The sequence below is a fragment of the Pagrus pagrus genome (assembly GCF_965226575.1).
Source record: "Pagrus pagrus genome assembly, chromosome: 6".
Lineage (NCBI taxonomy): Eukaryota > Metazoa > Chordata > Actinopteri > Spariformes > Sparidae > Pagrus > Pagrus pagrus.
Window position 1 is genome coordinate 5,156,822 of NC_140190.1, and position 27,813 is coordinate 5,184,634.

The 27,813-nt window shown below is 40.9% G+C and overlaps 2 protein-coding genes across 4 annotated transcripts; one reads left to right on the forward strand and one right to left on the reverse strand.

Annotated features, from left to right (window-relative positions):
- Nucleotides 1–638: 638 nt before the first annotated feature.
- On the reverse strand, nt 639–11,485 carry lrrc8c (leucine rich repeat containing 8 VRAC subunit C). The gene is made up of 3 exons (XM_084355642.1): nt 11,171–11,485; nt 7,416–7,558; nt 639–4,405 (listed from the first exon to the last, which is right to left on the reverse strand). The coding sequence occupies exons 2-3, from the start codon at nt 7,551–7,553 to the stop codon at nt 2,159–2,161; spliced, it is 2,385 nt and encodes a 794-aa protein (XP_084211768.1). The 5' UTR covers nt 7,554–7,558; nt 11,171–11,485; the 3' UTR covers nt 639–2,158.
- A 4,235-nt stretch (nt 11,486–15,720) lies between these two features.
- LOC311258181 (kynurenine--oxoglutarate transaminase 3-like) lies at nt 15,721–22,518 on the forward strand. 3 transcript variants are annotated; one of them, XM_084354308.1, is made up of 14 exons: nt 15,721–15,825; nt 17,158–17,245; nt 17,539–17,600; nt 17,905–18,049; nt 18,749–18,898; nt 18,976–19,062; nt 19,192–19,314; nt 19,426–19,546; nt 20,630–20,706; nt 20,795–20,884; nt 20,984–21,170; nt 21,676–21,755; nt 21,888–21,974; nt 22,081–22,518. In XM_084354308.1, exons 2-14 carry the CDS (start codon nt 17,159–17,161, stop codon nt 22,135–22,137), a joined length of 1,353 nt encoding a protein of 450 aa, XP_084210434.1. In that variant the 5' UTR covers nt 15,721–15,825; nt 17,158; the 3' UTR covers nt 22,138–22,518. The 3 variants fall into 3 exon arrangements, 2 of the variants coding, with proteins under 2 accessions (XP_084210434.1, XP_084210433.1); XM_084354307.1 differs by having other exon boundaries at nt 15,767–15,875; XR_014622698.1 differs by lacking the exons at nt 21,888–21,974; nt 22,081–22,518 and adding an exon at nt 21,416–21,528 and having other exon boundaries at nt 15,766–15,875.
- The last annotated feature ends 5,295 nt before the right edge of the window (nt 22,519–27,813 follow it).

The following is a 27,813-nucleotide window of genomic DNA, read 5'->3' on the forward strand; positions in this document are numbered from 1 at the left end:
TTGAGTACGACACCACTGTGGTAAATACAAAATCCCAGGTGTGTAACAATTCGTCAGACGTAATGTCGGCGCTAACTATAAACTAATCTCATTACGTCATAATGATGTCATGTGTTTAAAACTTGTATGTTGCAGTAAACAAGTATGTAACGCTGTGATTCGACCCTCTCAATGAAGTAACAGTGCAGAAACAAGTGTGGCTGAGACAGACACACCATTCACCCTATTACAAGACACTGTACCATCAAAATGACTATTTAAAGGTAATAAAGTTACATAATGTTGCTTTAATTACATGCCATTTTTTTCGTAAGTCACCTAATTTTACTTTCCTTCCTTGTATACATAAACTCTGTAAATTTGTGTTATACACTCTTCAGGCCAACTTTATTTTTCCATCGGTGCCTCGTGTGTGCATAATAATAGATTAATCTTCTTTGCTTATTAATCCTCACCAGCCAGCAGGTGATATCTTATCCCACAACACAATCTCTTTCAGCTATAGAGAAGCATTATGGATGGAAATGAACTTTTCTCTAAAATTCTAGTCGATTCAAGCATACTGCATCGCTGGTCTGATCGAACAAATTGTTATCTTTTTTGTCAAAAGTGTATTTATTGTGCTGAGTGAACTTTCATAAATTCCAACCTAAGAAATTAATTTACAAGTAAATCTGTTTTTATTGGTTGACATCATAAAAACACTGTTTATAAAAATACATGTTTGTAACAGGCTGCATACTTCTTTTTCATTTCAAGAGAAGAAAAACACTGGCATATGGCATAGTCCCTCAAGTTTAATGCACTTTAAAATGTCATCTGTCTACTATACAGAATTATGATTATGATATATCCTTTGTTTTTTGCATTTTCCCTGCTGCGTTCTATACAAACTAACTTTCTCTTAAGGAAAAAAAAACGCTTCATTACAGCAACATAAAATATATAAAATACAGCATATATAAGGCCTCTGGCCTACATTTCAGTGAGGTCTTCAGTTTAGATTTACATTCAGTACTCAAATGTTTTCTTATGTTGCAGTGACAAGAAATGTGCTTAAAAATAGTTTGACATTTTTGGAAATAGGCGGATTATCTTTTTGCTGAGAGTATGATGAGAAGATTAGTATCACTTTCATGTCTCTGCGCAAAATATAAAGCTACAGCCAGCAGACAGTTAGCTTAGCATAAAGGTAGCACTAAGGTAACAGCTACTGTAGCTTGGCCCTGTCCTATGATGACCAGTGTCCATCAACCAGCACCAGTTATGAGACTACAGAAACAGCACCAGGCAAAAAAAGAAATGTAATGACTGTAACTCCTCATGAAACCAAAGCTTAACTCAGTTTACATTTGTTTTTGTACAGATTAAACAAATAAGCTATAATGCGTTCACTAGAAGCTTACTAGCTAACTTCAGAGGTGCTAATAGGTGTGTTTTATTCATTTATGGACAGAGCCAGGCTAGCTGTTTCCTGCTTTTTGCTAAGCTAAGCTAAGCTTATCATGTGCTGAGTCAATTTTTAATGGAGCAATGCACAAGATATAGCCAGAATTTTAGTTTATAAACATTAAAAAAATAAACTTACATCATCAACTGAGTGTGAAGAAACAACTGTTGACGTTGTCTAAGATGTCTATGTACTGTGTTAGCATGCTAACCAGTTAGCCCCCGTCCGGTCCTTTCTTGTACTACCCCTGTTGCCCACAGTGACTCCTCCAGTCATCCAAGGTTGTGGTGCAGGATTTAGCTCCACAGCTAACTGAGCTACTTGCTAATGGCAGGTTGATGCTACAGACAGCTACAAAGAAAGTATAGTGAGCAGCAGTACTAGTTTTGGAGCTAGCTCTTACAAATTACACCCTAAACATACAGATATAAGATTAATATCAATCATTTCATGTAACTCTCAGCAACAAAGTGAACATATTATGTCAGAAGTTTATAACAGAGCGAGCTCCACTGTTGGAGCCACTCATACGCATGTAACAATATATGAATATGTAATTCTTCCCTCTGTCAAGGAAACTGAAAAAATAGCTCTTAACTTATTTAACAGTAGTATAATACCTAAGTACGGTAACGAGTTCATACAAAACAAATGCTCTGCACTGGTAAACAGAACATACAGCAGGCACTGTGGCTACAGTAAGGCAGTTCACTCGGCCTTCATTTGGTCCCTGACATCTGAAGGCAGAGTTTCAAACAGTGTCTCTTCCACTATAAGGCCACTGCGCTTCAAAGCACGACAGCAACCGAGCTCCTGTGGCAGAAGCTCAAAGTGGTTGCCTTTGAGGTCCAAATACGTCAGCAGAGCAAGGTAGGATATCTTTGGCGAGAGTATGGACAGCGAGTTTCTGCCCAGCTTTAGTGTTTTGAGCTTTTTGCAGAAGAAGAGCTCATCTGGTAGATTTTCGAGTTTGTTACAGGTGACGGAGAAATACTGTAGACTCTGAAGGACTCCGATTTCCGGAGGGATGAATCGGATGTCGTTGTTGGAAAGGTCCAGGTAGCGCAGCTTGTTGCACAAGAACAGGTGCGAAGGCAATATCTCGATCTTGTTGTGGCTGAAGTAGAGGCGCTCTAAGCTGCCGAGCTTCTTGATATGCTCTGGGATGTACATGATACCGTTGTACCAAAGTTTAAGGCAGGTGAGTTTTCGAAGATGCTGGAAGCTGATGATCTCCTCTATCGAGCGAAGGTTGTTCTCCTTCAGGTCAAGCTCTTGCAGATTCGTCAGGCTGAAGATTGCATGCGGGATGCGCTCGAGATCACAACGCACCACCTCGAGCTCGATCAGATTGGACATCTTTTTCAGGTTGTTGAGCATTACTAGCTTAGTGCCATCATTGTGTAAGTACAGCCGCTGCAGATGGCTTGAAACATCCACTATGGACTGGGGTATCTTGGTCAAATTAGTCTTGAGGGACAGAGTTTTCAAACACTTCATCTCCCGCAGTGACTCAAAAACTGTATTTTTGGAGGCATCGGGGCTCAGAGATCCGGTGAGATAGAGCTCCTCTAAGTTGCGAAGGCCGTACATCCAGTTCGGAAGTTCCCTGTTGTCATCGAACTTCACACGAAGCACTTTCAGGTTCTCTTTGAGGAAGGAGGTAGCTGTTGTGTGCAACTTTAAAGAGCATTGGTAAAGTGACAGCTCCTGAAGGTGCTCCAGCTGAGACAGGGAGGCAGGGATGGTGACATTGTTGATGATCTCAAGCTTGAGTGACTCCAGCTCCGTCAACTCAAAGACAGTGTCGGGTAGTCCGGGGAGCATGAACAGCTGAAGCTCGAGTCTGTTGTTGGCGTTAGTCTGGAGTCTCTGACGCAGTTTCTCAGCAGTCCACTCATGGTTGAGGTTGAGCTGTTTCAGTTTGTTCTCACTGACCTCAGAGAGAAAAACGGCGAATCGTTTAGAGTACAGCGGGTCGTACTGATCAATCATGTGTAGCATGAAAGCAAAGTCGTTCTTGACGTCTGGGATGTCATTGATGCCTGTTTCCTGTCGCACGTACTCAAAGGAGTATTCCTTCAGCGAGCGGTAAAACAGCCAGTAAGAGGTGTAGAGGCTTGTTAATCCGTAGACCGCCACCAAACACAGGTAACAGTACGAAAGCTTAGAAAACAGGTGAGCCATGGTGTGATTACACTGAAAGTGTTTGTAGCCCGTCATGTCCTGGATCTCCACTTCGCAGCTCACGCTGTTACGCACTTTATTCACAAGAGAGCTGTTATAGGCAATGATCAGGGCGAATTTAAACACCTTGAACACCGTCTGCCGAACATACATAAGATACAGGATGTCTCCTTCCTCGACGTGCAGACGAAACTTCTTCACCTTTTCGAAAAGAGCTTTAGCTTGTTCACCTTCTTTCTTATCAAGAACACTTGCCGATGGCTTTTCAGCTACAACTATCTTCTCCGGGATCGATCGGAGAGACTGAGTCTTCTCCAAACTTCCCTCTCCAGGAGACACAGTAATGTTGGACCTGGACGTGCCGCTCTTCTTATGGTCCTTTTCTTCGGTATTTTCTCCGGATACCTCCGACAAAGCTCGCGTGGTCCAGGGAGAGTCAAAACACTTGCCGAGCATGGAGATAAAATGCTCTATTTTAGAGCTTGAGCCAGGGAATTTGAACCAGAAGTTGCTGCACACCATGAAGACTAGAGTGTGTATAAGAACCAAATAAGGAAAGTACTTGGCATACCAATGCAGAGCCTTCTCATAACACATCTGATTGATGAAACTGTACTGTTGAAGGTCCAGATCGGTTTTCAGGCCCGTCATCTCTCTTGGCACCACTGAGATGTTGGGCTGCAGGTGTAACAGAGACTTCACTTCCATGTCGCTTGAGTTCTCTGGTGATATTCTCTGAGGAAGGCAGATGATCTTATCTTGCATTACCTAAAACAAAATGTGAAAAAAAGAGAGAAAGATTAGCAAGATTACAGAAAGAACACATTCAAAAGCTTGGAGACAATAATCAATTTTCCCAATGCTATGAGGCGCTTTGACATTCGAACATCGTGCAGTCAGCAGTGAGTTTGAAAGAGAGACTGAAGTAAAAGATATTTCAAGAAGTGACCACCATTAGTACTGTAGCTTCAGTGTCTCTACGCAAGCGTTGCCAGCAGCCTGATCCATACTGCCCATGTTCAACTCTAAACAGAGAAGAGAAAGAAGCAGGATGTCTCACTCCTTACTACTTCCATCATCATCTCCAGAAAAAGAAAGGGATATGTTTAATTTATACTTTTATTTAACGATTAAGACTTTTTAAAACAAGTTTTAACATCTTCTGGATGTAGCCTATGAGGATTATGATCCGCTGCTTTTTATTTTTTCCGGTGTGTTTGTGATTACAAATGTGACACACAAGGATAAAAAACCTGAAAGACAAACTCACCCCCTGGCAATCAGAAAGTAGTCAAATGCCTATTTATGACGGGTTTACCTGCATTTAAAAAAACTGCTTAAAGGCACATGTTCTTTTGGTGTAAACATGGTATAAGAGAAACTTCAGCTAGATTTCTCTTGCAAAAAAGCCATTTTCTTGGCCATGTGTACACAAAACAAGACCAGGTCTCCGGGGAGGGAGAGAATGGCTGTTACAGCACAGCGGTGGTATGAAAGGAGAGAGAGACATATTTATTTATGTCCTATCAACGCACCATCGGCCCTCAGCCATACACCCACACAGTGTTACATCCTCAGTACATGTAAAACAGGTAAGTAAGGTAAAATAAGTAAAGTGTTTGACTGCGCATGTTCAGTCCTTGTGCAATAGGCCTGCAGCTGACACCTGTACAAGCTAGTACATGTACTCACTTAAAGGGCAACTCCACCAGTTTTACACAATAAAGTGTGTTTATAGGTCTTGGGCAGTACTACTGCATACATGACAAGGTAGTATAAAGCCTTTTTGTGGCTCCAGAGAAAGCTGCAGTGATGTCACTCAGTGGCTAAGTTGCATTGTGGGTAATGTAGGCGCCAGGTTTTGAAGAGGAAGAAGAATGAGTGGAATATAATGTTGATATCTCTGGTTATGCTGTATTGACTTTTATCATTTGTTTTAATACTGAGTCCAACATGAGTGCAATGTCAGACCAGCGAACTGCTTTCCAAAAAACTGGTGCCTACATTTCCCACAATGCAACTATATGCAGCTTCCTCTGGAGACACTAAAGGTTTTCACCACAGGCATCTTTTGACCTCTATTTTTATCCTGCTTTTTCTTTTTTATAAATTTACTTAGTACTCAGTACCTGATTTATCTGACTAACCTGTTTACTGGGTGCATGTAAACGTACTGAATACCGGCCCTGAAGTGGACATCAGTAAACAACAAATGCCTTTAGTCTTTCTTGTTTGCTTGCAGTGTAAATGATGAGGAACAGCTGCTTCACTCAGCAATGCTAATAACAGGAAATGGGCACTTCTGAGGGGGAGACATTTTGTCCACTCTGTTCAGCTGCTTGATATCAACTCAGCACATCATAGTGTAACATGATCTGAAACTATAACAGCGAACACATTTTGTGAGGAATGAGTCCAAAATGACATTATTACTACAGTAAGGGCAGTGCAGCGGTGCTGCAGCATCACAGATTAAAATGCACAGTCAGGTTCTGCTGACAGAAGAGCTGATGTGCAGGATTTTACAAACTCAGCTTCCTCTGTGTGTGTTTCTCCCCTCTGACTCTAAATGCAGGGATTATTGTGTGAGACAATGATGTAATTCTACAAAATGGCATGTTGATAATGCTGACTTCTGGAGTAAACTTGGCCGCATAAACAATTATCCATTCGGTTTACTCCCAATTCCATCATGTCCAAACACTGCTACAGTGAGAGGGAAACAATAGCTGCACGCGTCCTGATAAATATCTTGTTAACAGTTTTTCTAAAAGTGTTTTGGTATTATTTCCAGGATTTACATTACAGAGATCTGCAGGGAGCCAAAATATGCTCCCATTCCACATCCAGAGAGAGAAGTAAAGCTCCTGGCTGAAAACAGTTTGGAAATCTTATGTTTACGAAGAGGGGTGTGTGGGTAAATGTTTCCACTGGCACACTCCTGAATGCTTCCTTTGCTGCACACAGCCCAGGTTGTAAAAGGCAGGGAATTAGTGGCTCTGAGTTGGTGCCAAAGCAGCAGGCAGTGCAGTCATGTTGCATCAGGGAGCCTAAAACCTTGCTCTTGCTAAATTAAATTACTCTAGATTTAATGGAAAGAATAGCAGGGCCGGTTCATCATATCTCATAAATGTGTTGCAGTTCAAACTCAAGTTACAATATTGTGCCTTTTCACTTCTTCCACTCATTCACTCTCAAAGAGACGGCTACAGTTGAGAAGTAGAAAAACACGCAGCACACGTCATTACAAAATCCTTATGTAACACATCAAGGCAGACCCTGTTCTCTTAAAGGGTAACGCCACCAACTTTACACATTAAAGTGGATTTACAGGTCTTCGGGAATACTACTACTACTACTAAAGCTGTTTGTGGCTCCGGAGGAAGCTGCATGTAATCTGATAAATTGCCTCCAGCGATGTCTCTCTAAGTTGCACTGTCGGGAATGTAGGCACCAGGTTTTGAAAAGCAGTCGACTGGTCTAGCATTGCACTCCATTATGGACAGTTTAAAAAGAAATGTTCAAAATCAATACAGCAGAACCACAGAGATATCACCTTTTTCAATAATGTCAAGACTACATTACCCACAGTGCAACAAAGTCATCGCTGGAGAAGATAACAAGCCGCTTCTTCTGGAGCCACAGATTTCTTAACTCTACTTTTTTCATTCCACAAATGCAGTAATACTCCTACAAAAACCTTTAAACACACTTGAATGTGTTAAAATTGGTGGAGTTACCCTTTAATTAGATATGATGGTGAAGAATTATGACTGACCTGCAGAGTGCATCCAAACACACCAATCATGAGCATGATGACAGACAGGTAGTCGGTGAACACGTCCCACCACGGCTTCAGGACTCTGAACGCCGGCTGCTGTTCAGAGAACTGCCGGAATTCCATCACAGGAATCATGATGCCTGTTAGAAAAACAAACAGAGGAGGAAATTAACCTACAAGGCCTTCAGTCTATACAATGGAGGGAATGGTTCGGCCATTATAGAGCGCTGAAACAATGATGTTATTCAACTGTCAGTAGGCTAATGTCTATAGGGACTTGGCTCCGGAGGTTTTGCAGGTTTAAGTCCAGCACGAAAGTACAGTGCGGAGTGCAGACGAGCAGGAGAGACGGCTGCTTGGATCATAGACTATGTAGCAGCCTCATCACTCTTGACATCTCTTCACTGATGCATGTCTACGTCAGTGGTTAAGAAAGTATTCGGGTCCTTTCTTGAGTGAGCGGACAAAAGCAGAAAATCTTCACATTTGTTGAGCTGGAACCATGACTACTGTAGCTTCACATGAAACTGACATACTGCTACTACGTGTATATGACCAGACTTTGTAAATTCTTTGTTTTGTATGTAATGATCCTTATTTTTAAAGTAACTAGTAACTAAAGTAGTCAGATAATTGTAGTGTAGTAAAGAATACTTTGACTTTTTCCAACTTTTTTACTGAAATATTACAATATTTCCCTTGATATTGAGTAGAAATACCAAGTAGCATGAAAATAAGACTCAAGTAAAGCAAAATACTTTAAATTTGTACTTGAGGAAATACACTTGGTTACTTCCCATCACTGTTCCACATGTTTTGTGTGTGTTTCATGGGAAAATCACAACAGAGTGTAACAAAATGTCTTCTCCCAAGAGGGATCAATAGAAAGAAGAAGCCCACATGTCTGTAGTTTCACAATGATTGATGTAAATCATTTGGTTTAATTAGAATTAAACCAGATCTCAGCCTTTTCTTCTGGTTTACACACAGCATGGTCCTCAAGCCATCCGTCTCTTTAAACACAATTAAAAATCTGTCTTTGTTAACAGCAGTGTCATGAAAAGCAGTGGTGTATCCCTGATGCTGCTCTCTGCTATTACTCTCTGTGGTCACCTTCTGTAAAGTGCTTACTCCAGCTGCAGGTGTCCTATTTCCAATATGTGTCTGGCAGGAGTTTGTCTGCAGTGTCATTCAGCATGAAAAAGGCCGAGTCAAGCTCTGCTGATTCGTACAGTGAAACACCTCGGTGTGAAACACACTAAGCGTGATTCTCTTAACGATACAATACCGACATGCACTGTGCAGTACGTGTCTGAGCAGGTATAATGAATAATCTACAAGGTGCCAGACCATAAAATACAGTGTTTTTATCATCTGCAGCTGTACAGCGCCAAAGAGACAGTGCTGTCAATAGCTGAATGCTCATCCACACTCAAACGCTGGTTCATTATTAATGAGCTCAGCTGTAAGGTACTGCTCGTATGTTGCTGAAAGCCTCGGGGCTCCTAGACGGGTCATATTTTTGATAGTTCAATTAAGTTTTTCGACATGAAAATGTTTTCTATCGATTCTTCCATCTTAGTGTTGTAACAGCAGCAGGGACGGAGAGCAGCTGTTCAGGGGATGTTTAGACTAAAGTGTTTACTAATGGCTCACTTGGACGGGTCGGTTCAGCCAAAACCACTAGAACTTTTCTCACTTAGCTCTAGTTGTTTGTGGCCGTGCAGATAGTTTGATGTGTCATGGTCTGAGATACCCATCTCGAAGGAATTTTGTTTCTGGTTTTGTAAATGTTTATTGAATTATTGAGTCTGGATGATCTGCAGGCGTCGCTGTGAAGACCTTCACTGGAGCTACTTATTATAAAGGGCACAGTCCCAGTGAGAAGTGTTAAAGGTGAAGTCTGAAAGCATTTTAGTCAAAAACATTAAATGTGTCAGTGCTGACATTATGTCAAAGTCGTCTGTGTACTGTGTGGCAGAGATATCTACGGGCGTTAGCATGCTAACCAGCTAGCCCCTAGCCAGTTTGGATCTCAAGAGGCGAGAGTCCAATACTAGACAACACCAACACCTCCCTGGTGCTCTCACCTCTCAGTCCAACAGAGTCAGCTAATACGACCGCTAGCTGCAGGGTGGACTGAGTTTACCTGCTAACGGCTGCTATGGTTGGCAGCAGTTAGCGGTTACTCTGGTGATATGATGCCCCCTTTTTGTTTGGAGTATGAAAAATGTAAAATGTATTTAAGTAGCCTATAAAAAGTACAAGTACAAGTAAATACCTACATAAACTGTGTACTGTTCAGATAGTCAACACTTCTCTGGTTATTGGAATCTGTGTTATTCAATCCAATTTCCGATATAATGAATTCATTAATTAAAATGCAATCTGCAAAGTAACTAGTAACTAAAGTTATTGAGTGTAGCGGAGTAAACAACATCTGCCTCCAAAATATAGTTGTGTGGAAGTATGAAGTAGAAAGTACTCAAGTAAAGTAATGCTACATTACAGGAGTAACTGTACTTAAATTGGCATTATGTAAGAATTGGCCACCTGTCAGATTCATATCCAAATCAATAGGGGGCAGCATATCACTACAGTAACCGCTAACTGTAGCTGTTGGTTAGCTAGTAAGCTCAGTTAGCTGTGCAGTTAGCGGTCCAGGCTGGGAGCTTGAAGCACTGCGGGAGTGTTGGTATTAACACTGCTACCACCGGAGCTTTGGACCGTGGATGGCTGTGGCTAGCTGGTTAGCATGCTAACTTTATACATAGATTTCTTCACAATTTGTTTATAATTTTCTTTTTTTTTATTATGTTTTCAACTAAAATTCTCACATATCGCACCTTTAATTATTTCCACCACCACCACACCTCCAGTTTGTATCGCAGACTTCCCGTTCAACGTCTCAAACCCAAACAGAGATGACCCCGATGACATCATCAGCAGTGACACGTAGACTGAGCCCCTTTAACGTTACATTTCAGCGACTGATTTCTTAAAACCCGCGCTGATAAAATCAAATTAGTAGCTAGAAACTAGAAGTGGTGACTGAGGAAATGAGTTTACTGTGTTTTGTAATTTAACTGTGCTGCCCTTTAATAACAATAGGACTGATTAATGACAATTTTAAATACATAGCAGAGAGAAAAGGGGGGTGAAGAGGCTTTAGCCCCGGCAGCTGAAGCCTGTAGTTTGTATTAAAACCCTGTCTTTTCCACTGGATGAGTCAGCCACTGAAGCTGACCTGACCAGGCCACATCCTCGTCCCCTTCCTGACAGGAAATTTGTTTGAATCCCAAGATATCCAAAAACAGACATGTTGGGAACACACCCAGCGCTCCGGGCACACAAAACACAAAAAGTCCTGTCTGGTTGAGGGACGTGGAAAAAAACTACCCGCAATGCAGGAAAAAAAAAAAAAAATGTTGGCTGTTATTAATGAGTCGCACTTCTTCTGTGGACTTTATTAAGAAACGGAAGCTGCGGGGGGGAACAAAAGTGGAAATACAGTCAGAAGAAGCTGTGATTCATCCTGTGATCAGCAACCATCAATAAGTCATCCGGTCAGGAGCTTTAGTTAAAACACTGGAGGTGCGTTTAGGGGCGACGTCCCAACGGCTGACTTTGAACGCATCTTTAAGACTCCGCTGTTACTGTTTGTTACGCGGCAGGTAAACTAACGGTGATCTCAGTGTGAACTAGCGGACTGACATGTCTCATATATGAAGTGTCCGGTGTCAGAGACTTACCGTCCTGTAGATGAGGGCTGGACTCGAGGTTCGGACTGCTCGGCTCTTCACGCGATGAGGTCTCGGATCATGATGTGCGCGGCGGGTCCGGGTCTCCCCCTCTCTCTCTCTCTCCAACTGTGTCCGCTACAAAACCTTCCTGGATCCTCGAGCCAGTCAGACCCATGCAGGCATGTAACTGTCAGCCCACAGGGGCGTGGACTTCTGGGGAAATAAAGCCAGGCTGAGACTTTACGTGTTTGAGAAGCACGTTGTTTACGAGACAGCTGAGGAGGAGGAGGGACAGGACTGGACTGGACTCATGACACCAACAGAAAGAGAAACAACAGCTAACATTATCATTTTGGATTGTTAGAATAATAAGTGGTTTTTAATTTGCCTTTATTATGGTTATTAAAATTAGCCTACTTTTACTTCAAGTTTATAGAAGTATATGTCGTACAGTGTTGGAAGAAGTTCTCACATTAAGTCGGCTACGTAAAAACAAGCAAAACTTTTGTTTACATTCAGGGTTTGTCACCGAAACACAATGTGTGGATACATTTTATTTTTTTTAAATATTTGAAATCACAGTTTGTTTACATACATCACAATTACCTCCAGCAAGGAGGTTGTGTTATCGCCTGTGTCCGTGTGTTGGTTTGTGAGCAGGATTACACAAAAACTACTAAACGGATTTCCATGAAACTTGGATGGAGGATGGGTCTCGGCCCAGAATAGAGCTCAGTATCTTTTGGTGCCGGCCTGGATCCCCAACTCGTCAAAAAACGACGCTCTGGGCTGGCGGCAAACCCGTCCTACGATCCTAAAATGTCCGTTTTTGACGAGTTGGGAATGAGACTCGGAAAATCAACTTTTCTTACAAACAGCACCTTTAACAATGCGTGATGGGGTATTTTTCAACCTTTTCATAACATTCTCAGGTGGCTGGTATCTATAAGTGAGCACAATTTGATGCAGATCCTAAAAAATCCAGACCTAGCAGCTTTACATATGTTTGATCTGATATTGGGTTCGGCTTGATTTGTTGTATTCTTCATAATTGTGCTCATGGATGTGCTTCGGTTACCTTTTCATTAAAAACACTGCTCCATGGCGACACTAGCAGTCACAGGGTACCTTTAAAGTGACCACAAGGACAACAACCATGTAAAATAACTCCATTACAAGTAAAGGTTGTTATTCAAAATCACAAGTAGAAGTGCAGATGTATCATCAGCAAACTGCACATTTAAATAATCAAAAGTAAAAGTACTCATTGCCCCCTGGGACTGATGTTGGGGGTGTGTATAGTAAAGCAATACTGAAGAACATGAAGTAGCGATACACAGGATATAATCTTGTAAAGTAGGCTACATGAAGAAGCCCACATGTAGTATTATATCAGAGTGGTACTTCAGTGCAGCTGTCGTACTGATGCCATAAACAAGACTAATGTTTCCCATCCCCTTAATAATGTTATAAGAGTCTGGCTCCTTCACCCTTCACTCTCCCCATCTGTTCCCTCTGCAGGAAGCCTTCAGTTGTTGGGAACACTGTCAGCTTTTACAGCTGTGTGGGCCGATCAGACTATTATGACCTAATAGCTTTTATAAAGATTTTCTTTTGCTGTTGTTAGACAGAAGCAAAGTGCGGCTCCAATGCGTCACAGTGATTCTATCAAATGTGACTTATTGCCATTTAAGGAAATTGTCTTTTACTTTCCATCACAGCATCTATTCAAGTGTAACTAGTACCAATTAGAGGGCTGATATGGCAATATATCAAAATATACATGATTAAGTTAAGTGGATTATTGTATTTTATTACTGAGAGATGTTTCTAATACTTTGTGGCCTTCAGATCAATATGTGTCTCATACCCACTGTGTTGCACCGAACAACTGCCGTCCATGTCACAGAAAACACGTGGACACAGACTTGGACACTTCAACGACATTTTGTGAAAAGCCTCTATTTGGTAAAGTAATTATATATAATTACGTGACAGGAAGAAGTCTGACATCCCTTTTCAACTCATGATAAGTTAAAGTATGCTGTCATTATCTGTTGTTTATGTGAGGGACTGTACAAACATTATTTTTGGTAAAGAAAGGCAATGAAACTGAGGACTGAACCCCCTCTCAACAACATGTCAGGAAAATATAATCGTTAATTATGTGTCCCAACTGAAACCTTAACATCCGAATGAAACTTTTAATGTATACATGAATGAAACCTTAATCCAGAGACAGGGTTGTGTCCTCTGCATATGACAAAGAACAATGTTATGAACCATAGTTATACAAATTTTACTATTTTCTGTATTTCAAAGAAAAATCTGGAATAACTGTCAATTTGGGTCTAGAATTAAAAGATGCTTCTCTGCTCTCCAAAAGTCAGATTGTGCCACTTTCAGCCAAGAAAAAAAAATAAATAGACATACTGCCTCTTTTCTGACCCACTCTCCCTCCCAAATAATTTGTGAACGGTCCCTAATGGTTGCTCCAGACAGGACAAGGAATCTAAATGACAAAACACAAACAAACAAACAAACAAACAAACAGAAAAACCCGAAAGACTTTCCTCAGTTAAATTGTGTAAGCTCACATTGGATTTATATGTAAAATAAGTCATTAGATTCTCCAAAAGACCAACAAACAAAGAAACAAGCAAAATAAAAGCAAAGCACGCAAATACATATACATTTGGCATTGTGTTGTTTAAATTGTCTTTTATCCTATCTGTATATTATTTTTATTTTATTTGTACAAGCACTTTGTAACCTTGTTGAGAGGTTATTATTATTATTATTATTATTATTATTATTATTATTAAAAATAAGACATCCTTTTCTCTGAAATGAAGAAAACATTTCAGTAAGGACTGAAATTATCTGTACTTATTATTTATTCTCTTTTTCTTTATTCTTACTGAATGTAAAGGGCTCCCTGCATTATCCTTATACTTACTGATTGTTTGGGTAATATTCACTTTCACTTTTTTTCTTTTTCATCTCGTATGGGAATCCAGCTAATCCTCATATTCGAAATGCTGGAGTTAGTAATGTTTTACCTTTATAAATAATTAATAATGATCAATTATTTGATCAGTTAAGTGACCAAGAATAATGTGTCTCACCCAAAACTTAGTAGAAAGGTACAAAAGTCCAACCACAGAGAAATTATTCTTTTACAAATTAGCAATATGACTGTTTTTGCATTTTCACTTTCTTATGCGCTCTCCTTTCTTGCAGTAAACACATTGCCAGATTCACTAACTAAGAGTGAATGACCAAATCTAATATGTCACCCATTAACAGGGCTTCAGGGTGAGACTACTTAAGTTGATTCTTGGCCCAAAAATCTGTCTGTTGTGGCTTAACATTTTCTGAAGTCCCACCGGTGCAACGGATATTCAGCAGATCAGTTTCACAAAAATGCATACAGTTCTGTTAGTGCAGTTTCTTGTTGAGCGTGCTGTGATTTAATTTAAGTAAAAATAGGTATTTGCACCTTTTATTCCTGTTTCCAATCATTTACATAATTTTTAAAGACATTAAATTAAAACGTACAGCATTATTGGGTGCACCTAAATTAAGTGTAAAAGGTGAGTCAGGAGCCTTGATTAGCCTAATGTCTTCGGAACGAGCCAGAACTGGCTTACAGCCTCCTGTATATAGCATGTTTATCTTTATTCTAATAGTTTTATTATATTTTCTATTCAAATTGTTATTTTTATTCTTTCAATATCTCTTTATTATTGTCTCTATTGTTTGCGACTTAACTCTTGTGCTGCTTCTTATTTCCCTCTGTACTGCTGTGTTAGTGTCAGTTACATTAACAACTGAGCAAACTGCCAGATCTCCAAATATAATCCTGTACATGCTGTGTTCAACATGCTGTCTGCAATGTCAACAGAGCAACAATGCTTGTTGTCTGTACAGTACAGGGGGTGAGACTGTTCGGCTGGGTTTAACATTATAACTGGATCAGTGGGGTTACAGTAATAAGGAACAGGAATAAAACGGGACTCTGGCTTGCTCTAAAAATACAAAATGTAATTAAATAGGCTGAGTAATCATAAAAAAAATGACTCATCCAACTCATGATTTGATTTGTAGGAGCAGAGGTCTGTGGAAGGTGTGTTCAAGCTCAGGACAATGCTGCCTTCACGGTCGTCATGTAGAAAGTCCCGGACTGTCCCGTTATGTGACTGTTGAGTTGAGAATTTCTCAGCTGTGATGTGATGTGAATAAAGTGGCCCTTGGTGACGTCGTCTAAACATCGAAACAGTCGACAATGTAATGCAGAATAAAATGAAGAGAATAAAATGAAGAGAATAAAATGTGTGTGAAATCCTCCTCATCATGAACAAATGTTAAGCAAACGTTTGAGGAGGAAATAGAAGAAATACATACTAATTCAAAAGATTAATTTGAGAAACAGTTGATGCATCCCTGCTCTATTTCCCCTGATGGTTGCAGGGTTTTGCTACCTGAGTATTTCTATATTTGCTTCGTCAGACCGTCCATTGTCCGTGGCCTACATCTAAGCAATGGCAATTTCCGACGGATTTGAACGCGGCATCACTTTCTCCAGTCCTTAGCCCCGCCCCCTGACCGCTGCGGCTCACTGGGCTCTCCGTGTGTGTGTGAGCGCTTCAGTGTAACTACAAGTAAGTTGTGGTTGCTGACCTGCTGGTGCCTTAACTTCTCTCTGTACATGGTACGTGCTACTTACAGAAGGGCTAAAAGAAGCTGTCATCACTGTGGGTCAATGCGAGAGGAAGCTAACCGGGACAGCCGGCTCATTTAGCAGCCATAACAGTGCTGCTACCGTTGGCTAAAGCTAGCTAACAGTTAGGGTGGTGCTAGCGTTAGCCGGCGGCGTGTGTACGGCTGTAGCTGAGGAAAACACCTGGTGTACTGATAACATGCACGTTTCCTGCGGTACAGCGGAGAGACAAAGAGCTGCTGAAGCAAATAACGTGGTGAAAAGCTCCAGAGAGGGTGTTTTAAATCTGCCAGTAGCGTCAGTGTTCGTGTCACGATAAATGGTCAGGAGCCTTATGTGCAGCACATTGGCGCCACCTACTGGTCATGTTATGCTAGGTTACTGTTGGGTTACTATGGGCACCATTCACTGTTAGTTATTTAGTTTTACCACTGTACGAACATACTTTACTTATTTTTAAACTTATTTTATTGCAAGCATGGTAGAAATATAAGAAATAGTGTTTTTGGATTTTTCAGAGAACATATATATCATTTCCAACCGCCCATCTCACCTGATCCCAGCGAATCCCAACCTGAGACAGTTAAATAATTAATAATAATAATAATAATAATAATAATAAGATTGTGTGTCACCGTATGCCATCTCTCAATGCTTGACACCCACAAATTATCAGGGAGGGATTTTAGTCCATTAAGATACAACATAACAGGGTTTCAGGTGGAGTTAAAGCGATCCTTGGATGTGTGTTTGATGTTTTCAAGAGACTTTACTCATCGTCAGTGATATATTCAGTTTTATTCCAACTCATTAGTCAAAAACAGTTCAGTGAGATCATTGATTGACGTTGACGACATACAGTACATCGATGTATTTTGGTTCAGAACTGTTTTCATTAAAGATTTTTGGGTGAAAATGGTGCAACACAAACACACTCAACAGGGGAAATCACCAAATACTCATATTTGAAATGCTGGAGTTATTAATGTTTTACCTTTACAAATTATTAGTTAATGATCAATTTTTCATTGGGTAAATCTTTGTCATAAGCAATCATTGAAGCCATGAATAATTTGTCTCACCCCAAACTTAGTAGAAAGGTACAAAAATCCAACAGAGGAATTATTCTTTTACAAACTGGTAACACGACAGCCTGACTCAAAAGAGAGACGCAGTGGAAGACGTCACTTACATTAACAACTGAGCAAACTGCCAGTGTGACATACGTAATGTTTTCATTGTATTTGTCATCTCTCTCTCTCTTTCTGTGCAGCATGAACATCGCACGGCGCGTCCTGCATTGCACCAGGTTTGCATGTCACTCAGCGAGCATAAACTGCAGACGGTTTTGTACTTCGCAGGTAAGTCCGCCTCATTAATCTTTAAATGTAGCTTCCATGTGTAAGATGTGGCGGTTGGTGAAAATCTAATTACCAGGACTTTCTGTAAATTAAAGTAATTATGCACCACCGTAGCTGAAACAACTGACCAAATGAACAGCACCATCTGTGAGAGCGTGGTGATGAGTTTACTTCCACCACACAGCTCGTTGGACAAGGAAGTGATCCGTCAGTGTCGCTAAAGATAAAATTGTGAAAGGATACTTAGTAAGCTGTTAATTTAGGTTCAATGTATATTTGGTTTTGTGTTGCAGCACATAATGATGTCACGGCACACTCACTCAAAAAGAATCGAGGGACTGGACAAGAATGTGTGGTAAGTGAAAGAGTGGGACATTCCTCTCTTTGTATTGCACAGCAGGAGAGCAGCTCTGTTCACAGACCCCTGATCAGATTCACATTTTACTCCATTCAGTTGTTATAGTCAAGCAAGGAAAACGGATATTGATTATAGTGCATGTAGCAGGAGAAATAACTCGTCAGTCACAGTTAATATCAAACAATTTGAGTGATACATTTCTGTTTAGTTTGAGGACATTCTGATGCTGTTTATTAAAACGTGTCAAATGTTTTGTGATCTCCGGTCCGACCAGTAACGGTTTATTTCATTGTCTGTCCAGGGTGGCGTTCACGTCACTGGCAGCCGACCCGTCCGTTGTTAACCTGGGCCAAGGCTTCCCGGACATCCCTCCACCTTCTTACATCAAGCAGGCGCTAGCAGAGGCTGCATCAGTGGACAGGATGAACCAGTACACCAGAGGCTTTGTAAGACCCAGAAACTGTGGTACCGCTTACTCGCACTTCACTACTACAGACAAATATTAGTTTTTTTTAAATACTGGTATTTAACATTTATTATATTTCGGGGCAGCTGTGGCTCAGGGGCAGAGCCAGCGTCTTGTTATCGGAAGGTCGCTTGTTTGATTCCCCTGGTCTGCATGTCGAAGTGTCCTTGGGCAAGATACTGAACCCCAAACACCTTGCATGCCAGCCACTGCCATCAGTGTATGAATGTATGAATTACTGGAAGTCGCTTTGGACAAAAGCGTCTGATAAATGTAAATGTTATCTATCAATTGGATTAAAGACAGCGGAAAGTAGACAATCTGCAGGGACATGGGGCCGTATTTAAAGGTAAAACAGCGTATTTGGTAACCCCATAGCTAACGTTAGCATTCAACCACTTCCTAGCTAACATTACCGTTTGATTACACGGTTTCCTACCCTATCATGTCACACTATCAGACTCTCGTTAGCTAGGAAGGGATTGAATGCTAACATTAACAGGTGCAAGTAGGTAACACTAAATTTTCGATTTAGAAGTTCAATTGTGAGTCCCCCTAATACAAAAATACACTATGTATATAAACAGTGCCCACACACTTGGTGGAAATTCACTATTTACTGTATATTATATACAGAATATAAATCCTGTATAACTTGTGTCCTCTGTTAATCTGTAAGGGTCACCCATCCTTGGTGAAGGCCCTCTCTCAGGTGTATGGGGAGGTCTGTGGGCGCCAGATCGACCCCTTCAAAGAAATCCTGGTCACAGTAGGAGGTTATGGTTCCTTATTCAACAGCATGCAGGGACTGGTGGAAGTGGGAGATGAGGTAAGGACCTCTCATACATATATGCATTCATAAACAGTATTGACGGTATATTAACAGTGTGATGCTTCCTTCTCCAGGTCATCATAATCGAACCTTTCTTTGATTGCTATGTGCCTATGGTGCGGATGGCAGGGGCCAAACCTGTGTTGATACCGCTACGCCTTGTGAGTTGAACCGAGAGCTACTGATGATGGTCGTACATAATACATAATACAAGTATTTACTTAACCTACCGCGCGTCTTGAGGATGTTTTCAGGAACCATGACACAAAATGTGTTGTACAATATTTTAGAAGTCTGGAAAGAAGACAATCACAAGCGCCGACTGGTATCTCGACCCAGATGAGCTTTCCAGTAAATTCAACTCCAAGACAAAGGCCATCATCATCAACACCCCCAACAATCCTATTGGGAAGGTCGGTATCCCATCAGTCATCTCTCATTACGTCTGAGGAATGTAAACATTTGCTGACTCCGCATGACAGAAGACACAAGTGCTTTGAGTAGCTCCTGTCCTCTTCCTGCAGGTTTTCACCAGAGACGAGCTGCAGATGATCGCTGACCTCTGCATCAAACACGACACTCTGTGCTTCAGTGATGAGGTGTATGAGTGGCTCACCTACAGGGGACACCAGCATATCAAAATCGGTATGTTTTCAGCTCGACATACTTAAAATGATATTACAGTAAGTATAAAAGCTGCTCCAGTCATGGGAACCTGTATAACAATCAGCAACACCAGAAAGAAACACAACAAAACCAACGTCGTCATGAAGTAGGCGGGGCTGAAGGCTTGTGTAGGTTGTAACCCGCATTTGGATTAATCTACTGGCTTTCTACACCAGTATGTGAAATTAAACTTAATGCTCAAAATATTAGTGTTAATATGGTGTTGATAAAAGTTCATCAGTCAACAGTGCATCCCATTAATACACACATTAAAGGTGCAATATGTAAGAATTTTAGTTAAAAACGTCACTAAAAGAATGTGAAGAAATAAAAGTTTGATCTTATGACATCCACGTAATGAGTTGCAGTTAGCATGCTAACCAGCTAGCAACAGCCTGTCCCGCTCTGACATTTCTGTGCTAGCGGTGTAAACACAAAGCTTCCCCTGGTGCTCCTATCCCCCACACTGCACCTCTAGATGCACGGCTAATCGAGCTAACTAGCTAACAGCAGCTATAGTTAGCAGTTACTCCAGTGATATGCTGCCGTCTGTTTGTTCTGAATATGACTTCGACAGCTGGACAATTCTTACACATTGCACCTTTAATTCAGGGGAAATAATTAATTGTAATTCAAGTAAAGCAGTAGCAAAGCCTGAATGTGTTCAGTGACCAGACTATAAAATGTACAGAAAACACAAAACAATTACTTTCTAGTCAAACATTTATTACTGTGCTACAGACAAGACATAAGACAACAACCAACACAAACTAAACTACACATAGAACAAAGAGGTGTTGGACCAGGTAGATGTGGAGCTTCAGTAACACAATAGATCTGTGTGGAGGAAGACCTAAAACAGCCTGTGCCACCATTCAGTCTGAGAAGGTTAGATGCTAAGTCTTTATAGCAGAAAGAAAATCCGAGGTTGAATCTAGTTCTTCCCAACGTTGCCTTCACTTATTGAACCTGTAAAAATCCACCGTATTCAACCCTGGGAAAGTTTGTATACCAGTAAATTTCAGTTTCCTGAGGTTTTGATGTTATTTTCTTGGTCTGCAGCCACTCTGCCTGGAATGTGGGACAGAACAGTCACTATCGGCAGTGCCGGGAAGACATTCAGTGTTACTGGATGGAAGGTAAGAAATCTGTGGGTTTGTACACAGATTTAATATTCAACAATCGGTTCTTGCACATCATGTGGTTGAAATCCGTCTCTCTCTATAGCTCGGTTGGTCTGTCGGACCTGAGCACTTGATAAAGCATCTTCAGACCGTCATGCAGAACACTCTGTACACCTGTGCGACACCTTTACAGGTAAGTTTGCACTGTTCCCACATCTATGAAATCCATTAAAGAAAGGAAAGGATCATTTAAATTCTGTTTGTAGTCTGAAACCTCTGGCTGTTTGTTCAGGAGGCCGTGGCACAAGGTTTGCTCAGGAACTTTGAGCTGATGGGTCAACCGGAGTGCTACTTCTCCTCACTGGCCGAGGAGCTGGAGGGCAAGAGGAACCGCATGGCCGCCATTGTGAAAGAGGCCGGCATGACTCCCGTCATCCCAGAGGGAGGCTACTTCATGCTCGTCGACGTCACGTCTCTCAGTGAGTTACTGAACTGTTTTGTTTGTTCTTTTTCTTCAGTGTGTTACGTCTTCTTGTGCATATAAAAGCTCTTAAAACGTTAAAAAGCACTTAGTCTGCACCAACAGGAGCTCCTCTCTCCCACAAAAAACAAACACTGCTCCTGAAACACCTCGTCAGTAGTCCCGCCTTTAATTCCATGACTTTGTGACATCACATTACATCACCATGTCACACATTTGCATAATTTATGCCTATATTCACAGTAGAAGTAAAGCTAACTGGAAGCTGTATACATGACGGAGCCGACCGGAGACGCGGTTAGCGTTGCTGGGCTCAGGCCAATCGGAGCAGAACTAAAACTCTAGTTCGAGAGCAGGTGAACATCTTCATACAGTCTGAAACTTCATTAATCTTATATATATATATATATATATTCTTTTTTGCAAATCAACTTGGAACTGGATCAGCAGTGGGACCGTCTGTTGGATAATGAATATGTATCTGTGCTCTATGTTCACTGCAGATCAGGACTTGTCACATGTGGTCGGTGATGAAGATGAAGCCTACGACTACAAGTTTGTGAAATGGATGATGAAAGAAAAGGTAGATTGAGTTTCTTTGGTTTTGCTCCCTACAATGTACAATACATATTTATTCTAATGCAGTTGCGTTCACATTGCACCCATTGTTTTTAATTTTATAATGCTGTCCTCAATAATAAAATAATATGTATAGAAACTGGCAGCCATTCCAGTCACAGCGTTTGTTGGAGATGAATCCAAGAAGGAGTTTGAGAAATATATCCGCCTTTGCTTCATTAAGGTAAACACAAAACCGTCAAAGCAGAGACACAGCACATCTTAAATGATCTAGTGAAGATTATCGTTGGCTCTTTTCTCATAACCTTCGATTGTTTTCCTCTTAACAGCAAGATAGCACTCTCGACGCTGCGGAGGAAATCCTGAAAAACTGGAAAAAGATTTAACGGAATGCAGCGGTCAAACTGTAGCAACGCCATTCGACTGCAACATCGCACACAAACTGCAGAGTGATGAAATGATCGTAGGTGATCGTTAATAGTGAAACGCCTCTCATGGCCTCAATCCTGTTTTAAGTGAGAGAGTCTTAAAATCAGTGTTACTGAACTGAGCTGCTGTGAGATCCTAAGCTGAGATGTCCTTTTTATCCATCATCCCACAGAGGATGTAAATCACCCAGTATTCATTCCTGCTGTCAAACTATACTGATAGATTTAGTATTTTTCAAAATAATATATTTGAGATTTAACGTTTGATATTTCTCCTGGCTGTAACCGTGCCCTGTCTTGAGTTTCTAATAAAGTCCTGGGCAGGACTACTTTGTGAAAGCCGGCTGTGTCGAGGTGTTTCTTTCTCTTCAGTGCCGTTACTGTCCCAGATAGTGTTGAGTCTGTTTGATGACATTATATATAAATGCAATGTTGGATGATATCTGCTACTGAAGTTTAATTTCTCCATTTCTTTTCAAGTCCTATTTTCAATACAGCAAAATGGTCCAGCTAGACAGTTTTGGTAATATTTTGATATTGTGACGCGTGATAAAATAGCTGTAATGCCCCTTTTATACTGGTCAAAAATCCCACTTAAACCTGCTAAGATCAGGCTTTTGTGTGCAGTGGGAATGTGTACACTCTGCAGGTCTGCAGATTAGGGATAAACCAGTATGGAAATTCTTGGCTGGTACCGATATCGATGTTTGAAATAACAATTTGGCCGATAACAGATGGTATTTTTACATGTTTTCAAGGAAACGAAGAAATAAATAACCTGTTTTAAGCCGTCCAGCCCTTCATTACACTATCTTTGAATCAGAACACAAAGTCAATCACACTTTATTATAACCTTTCCCGTTGAAAAGACTCTTCTTGACCCTAACCCTCCTTCAGAAGCCTTTTTATCATGCTGTATAATTTAACAAAGAGAGTTTTCAGTACTGAGCCAAACATAAACACTCTGACTGCAGTCTGCGGGGAGGCAGGGCTGGACGGCATGTGTGCTCATCTTAAAAATGAATGAAACTCAACAGATTAACATCAACCATTGATATCGGTGAATGCCACCATATCTGTCGACAAGCCGATTTCAGTCAACCGTGCATGTATAAGCAGATGTCTGATGTAAGGCCAATAAATCAGAGCATCCCAACTAGTGAGACCAATTGTCAGGGTCTTGTATTTGTATCCACCTGCAGTCCTATGTCCTATATTCATTTCAAACTCTGCCTAGATATTTTTATAAGAGTTCTTCCAACTTGTGTGATCACTTAGTGAAGTCAAAAGGCCCTCAGATTTGTTCTCAGATCCCTGGAGGTAATGTTCCTTGTTATAACTGTTTACACTGATATTAGATGCTCAGCTGAATCGCTTCACACATCAGAAGTCTGGTGTTGGGCCAGAATTACACACAGTACTAAATATATGTTGCCTGTTAAAATGTCCGTGTAGTTATTTATCCTGTTGGAACAAACAAAACACGAGTTAAACACCAGGACTTGTGAACATAAGTGATCTTTTCATAATCCTGATGCTAAATCATCAGTGTCGAGGCTTTTTAATAGTCGTAACCACAGTGTGAGTGAACTACCTGACACAGGCTTATTATTTTTATGATGAATTCCAGCCCATCTAGATTTTAATGTAAAATAACTTTGTAATATGGTTTTTAAACCGTGGACCCTGTCATGATGATCACAGATAGCCTATACAGACTTTTAATAGGCTAACCAGTCACAAAAAATAGAATCATTAAAACAATAATTATATCAGACTGAATATAAGCTGAATAGATTGGTTTGATAACATTTAATTAAATCAGGATCGGACTTTCACAGACTTTCCGTCTCGACTGTCACTTTGCTATTACTGACCCCTGGTGCTGAACACCAGCTCAGGTCCACTTTCCAGGGGAGGTGCAGGTTACCTCAGATGCATCTAGAGTCATGGTTACTGGAACAGTTGAGTGCTTTTCCTACTTTGACTTGTCAAAAATGTCCGCTGTGACAAGAGGCGATTTTGCGAAAAGCTTTTCAAAGTCCATTTTAACCTTTTTCAGAATAGAAAATATAATTTTTTTCACTCCATACTTCACACTGACTCTGACTGGGTTGTGACTACAATGGGAAACGGTAACAGTGTATTCAAACCGGTAAGTATTCTAACAACCACCTGATTAGCTATTACCTGATAAAGTGGCAGCAGAAGTGAAATCTGTTGGGGGGATGGGTGGCGTTCTGACAATGCAACTGACTAAATTAGAAAAACATAGTGTTAATTAGCAGAGGCTGAGGTTTTGTTTACTCATATCATGTTAATTAACCGATCTAGACGTGTGTGTCGTGGGCTCTGCAACATGCACATGGAGAATAAACACATGCAGGAGTTTCAGTGACATTAACGTCCTGCGTATGCATCGTGCTTATGGCTGCCGCACATGCACTGAGGAGTCTCTCACAATGAGATGTACGTGATGTGTTCATGTGTAAACACAAAACAGGGTCAAAGAAAGGCTTGTCAAAGGCTTTCAGGCAAACACAGTAGACATTTTGACACATCACAGTAACAAAAGTAAAGGTGAAAAGTAATAATAAAATGAGTTACGGGTGATTTCCATTCAGCAGCTGTGGTTTCTGTTGTGCCTGCTGGTTCACGGTCGCACTGTCTTGGTTTACCGGGACGCTTGAATAGAACAGAGCCGTCATTAAAGCAGCATTGTGTAGACATTTCTGAAATGTAAAGGGAGAAAGTTAAATTGTGTTGCTTTAATGTAGTTATACCTGTGCTTTTGCTACTTTGACAAGTCAAAAAGTCTGATGTTAAGAAGCTTCTCAGTAAGAAAAGTGTATCAGATGTTTACACACTGTTCCAGATATTGTCCAATCAAAAGACTAATTTCTCTGACTGAACTGAAGAAGTGAAGAGAAGAGGGATGTCTGAAAAAGGCTGTGAATACCAGTCTTTAGCTACACAATAAATATTGAATTCTTATTGCCATGTTATCTATTTATTGAGTATAATCATTTTGTAAGTGTGCCTTTTTAAAATGACTGTATACAGTAGTCCTCAACACACATGTATAACCAGACTGCCTTGAAAGAGGTTTCAGGGGGAAAAACAAGTAGTTGGCTGGCTCTGATGGTTCTGATCGACCATTTTCACAGCAGATTTGCAGATTTTTGCTTGATAAAGCCTGAAATACACACCTGTGATTAATAACATTAATGATGGCTACGCTCTATATAAGGGGCCCAGTAGTGGGCCAGCATGGACGTGACCAGGGGCCTCAAAGTGACTCACCTGAATGGAATGCAGCCATCATTAAAGTAATTAATTCCACCTGTGCTTTTCCTGCTGTAACTTGTCGATATGTCTCCTTTTAAAAAGATCTGTTCATGTGTTTAAAATGGTGAAACTCTGTATCATAAGATCCACACTGCACTGTGAATGATGTGAGTTTGTTTATCCTTTGACCACTTGAGGGAGACAAAGTACATCAGACTGACACAAAACCAGACCAGCATTCAGTATCTGTCCTCACACTTTACAGCAGTGATGCAAAAGAAAAAAACAAACTTCCACTATTCTGATATCTATATAACGTGGCTGCTGCCTCTGCAGGGTTAAAGTATGGAAGCATCAGGCGTGTTCAGCCTCACACTGGACACACTAAAACATGCACTGTCCCAGAAAACACAAAGTTTATATGTCCTAATGTGAGCTGCCTCATAAAAGGCACAACTGGACCAAAAACACTGCTGACAGGCTGTTAATGGTCAGAGTTTAACTGGTGACAAGACGCTGGAAATTCTGTGTAACATTACAAAAACAATTAAAGGGCTATTCCCGCTGCTGATGAATACATGAAACACTTAAATGTACGCGTAGACCTCCGAACGACAAGAGCATAGTTTGTCTTCGTCGACTTCATACATGCCGTTGTGCTGCGTCACTCCTAAACCACATACGTTTGGATTAAAGCTGAAGAAGACGTCTAACCAGTTTAATGTTTTAACTCTCTCACTTAACTCACCACAGAGGAAAGCACTTGAAGTTATGAAGATGCAACCTCATAATTTCTCGATGGCTAACGTACCACAGAACAAGAGATCGAATTACCTGACGAGCTCGCTGTTGACATTCCATAACCATGAGGCTGTCGGTGCAGAGCAGAGAGAGAAGGCCTCAGCTGCAGACATGTATATGTAAAGGAAACAGATCTTTTGTCCACGCAGGCAGGCAGGTGTCATTATTTCCATAGTTGTGCACTAACTCGCATAAACCTGAACATCTAGTTTCCATGAAATCAACAGCATACATACATTTAGAGGTTCACACAGTCATGGACTGTAGACGTTAATGCCGGGGTTAGAGGGGGCAGCAACACCCCTCCTCACTTTCCCGCCCTGTTTTCCCTCACAGAGCAGAGCACCTCCATCCTCACCAACAGCATAATTTCATGCCAAGTAGCCCGAAACGCTGCTATTAAAAGAATTTCATCAGATAACGCTTCCTTTACCGGATTAAGTGCAGACATGCCACTGTTGACTGTAAGGGGCTGGAAATATCGTTAAGTTGGGTGTTTATTACAGAGCGCGCACAAAGACGTGCTTCAGGCGGGGAATGCCATCGTTTGGCCAACGTGCCGCATGTCTCGGCTTCTGAATGTGACCGGAAATATCTGCTAACACCTGTTATAAAACATCTAACAGCTAATGTTTAGAGATGTCTCATCCTGAGCATGTCCCAGTTATAACATGATAGGTATGTGAAAGTGCTTCTCTGATTTCTGAACAGTGTTTAGTGAGACTTAATCCGCTTATCTTTCATGTTGAAGTATCATCTTTTTATTGTCTCAGTCCGACAGTGTAGCTGTTTTCCACCTTTGCTCAGTTTCCTCGTTACACAACGGTGTCGAACATTCACTCAGACACTCTGTGCCGTGCTGAGTGAATTTTTCATGTGTAGGAGTATCCTGCACCATGAATGTGTAATGGTACATGGCTGTAATATAGTGTGAAAACTGCTGCTGGGAACACGACAACTGCAGTCAAAAAAATATCTGAATGGGATTATTATGTCGGCTGTTAGCGGATCCCTGTGGATTAGGTGTCTGTCGGCATAATACCGTCATAATTTATGTTGATTATAATTATTGTGCCAATAATCTAATGTCGTGATCTCGTTATGAAGCAGGATTTAGGTTATTGTTGCTCTTAAAATGAGACCAGATGTTGGTGTTATTGCATGTTACCTCTAGGTGGCCACGTTGGTCATATTCTGGAGTGAAACATCACAGCTGAGCACGGCGCCCTTCCTCCTGCTCTCTCACCAAACTTTTTGCCAAACAGCTTGAAGTTACTGATGTAGATGTGCAGAGGATGTCGTTGGAGTTTGTGTATCAGACACGTGGTCATGTGGGTAAAGTTTTGATTTTGAGAAGGTTGCAGCAGTCTGACAATAAACTAAACATTTGATGGACTGCTCCTTTAACAATTCTTGCTGTAAGAGAGGAGAAGTTGTTCTCTTAGTGCACCAAACAAAAACTATTGTTAAGCTCAGCATTTAGATTATTATTTCATTTTTTTTGCATTAAAACATGTGACAGTAGAATATAACTTACAATAGAAA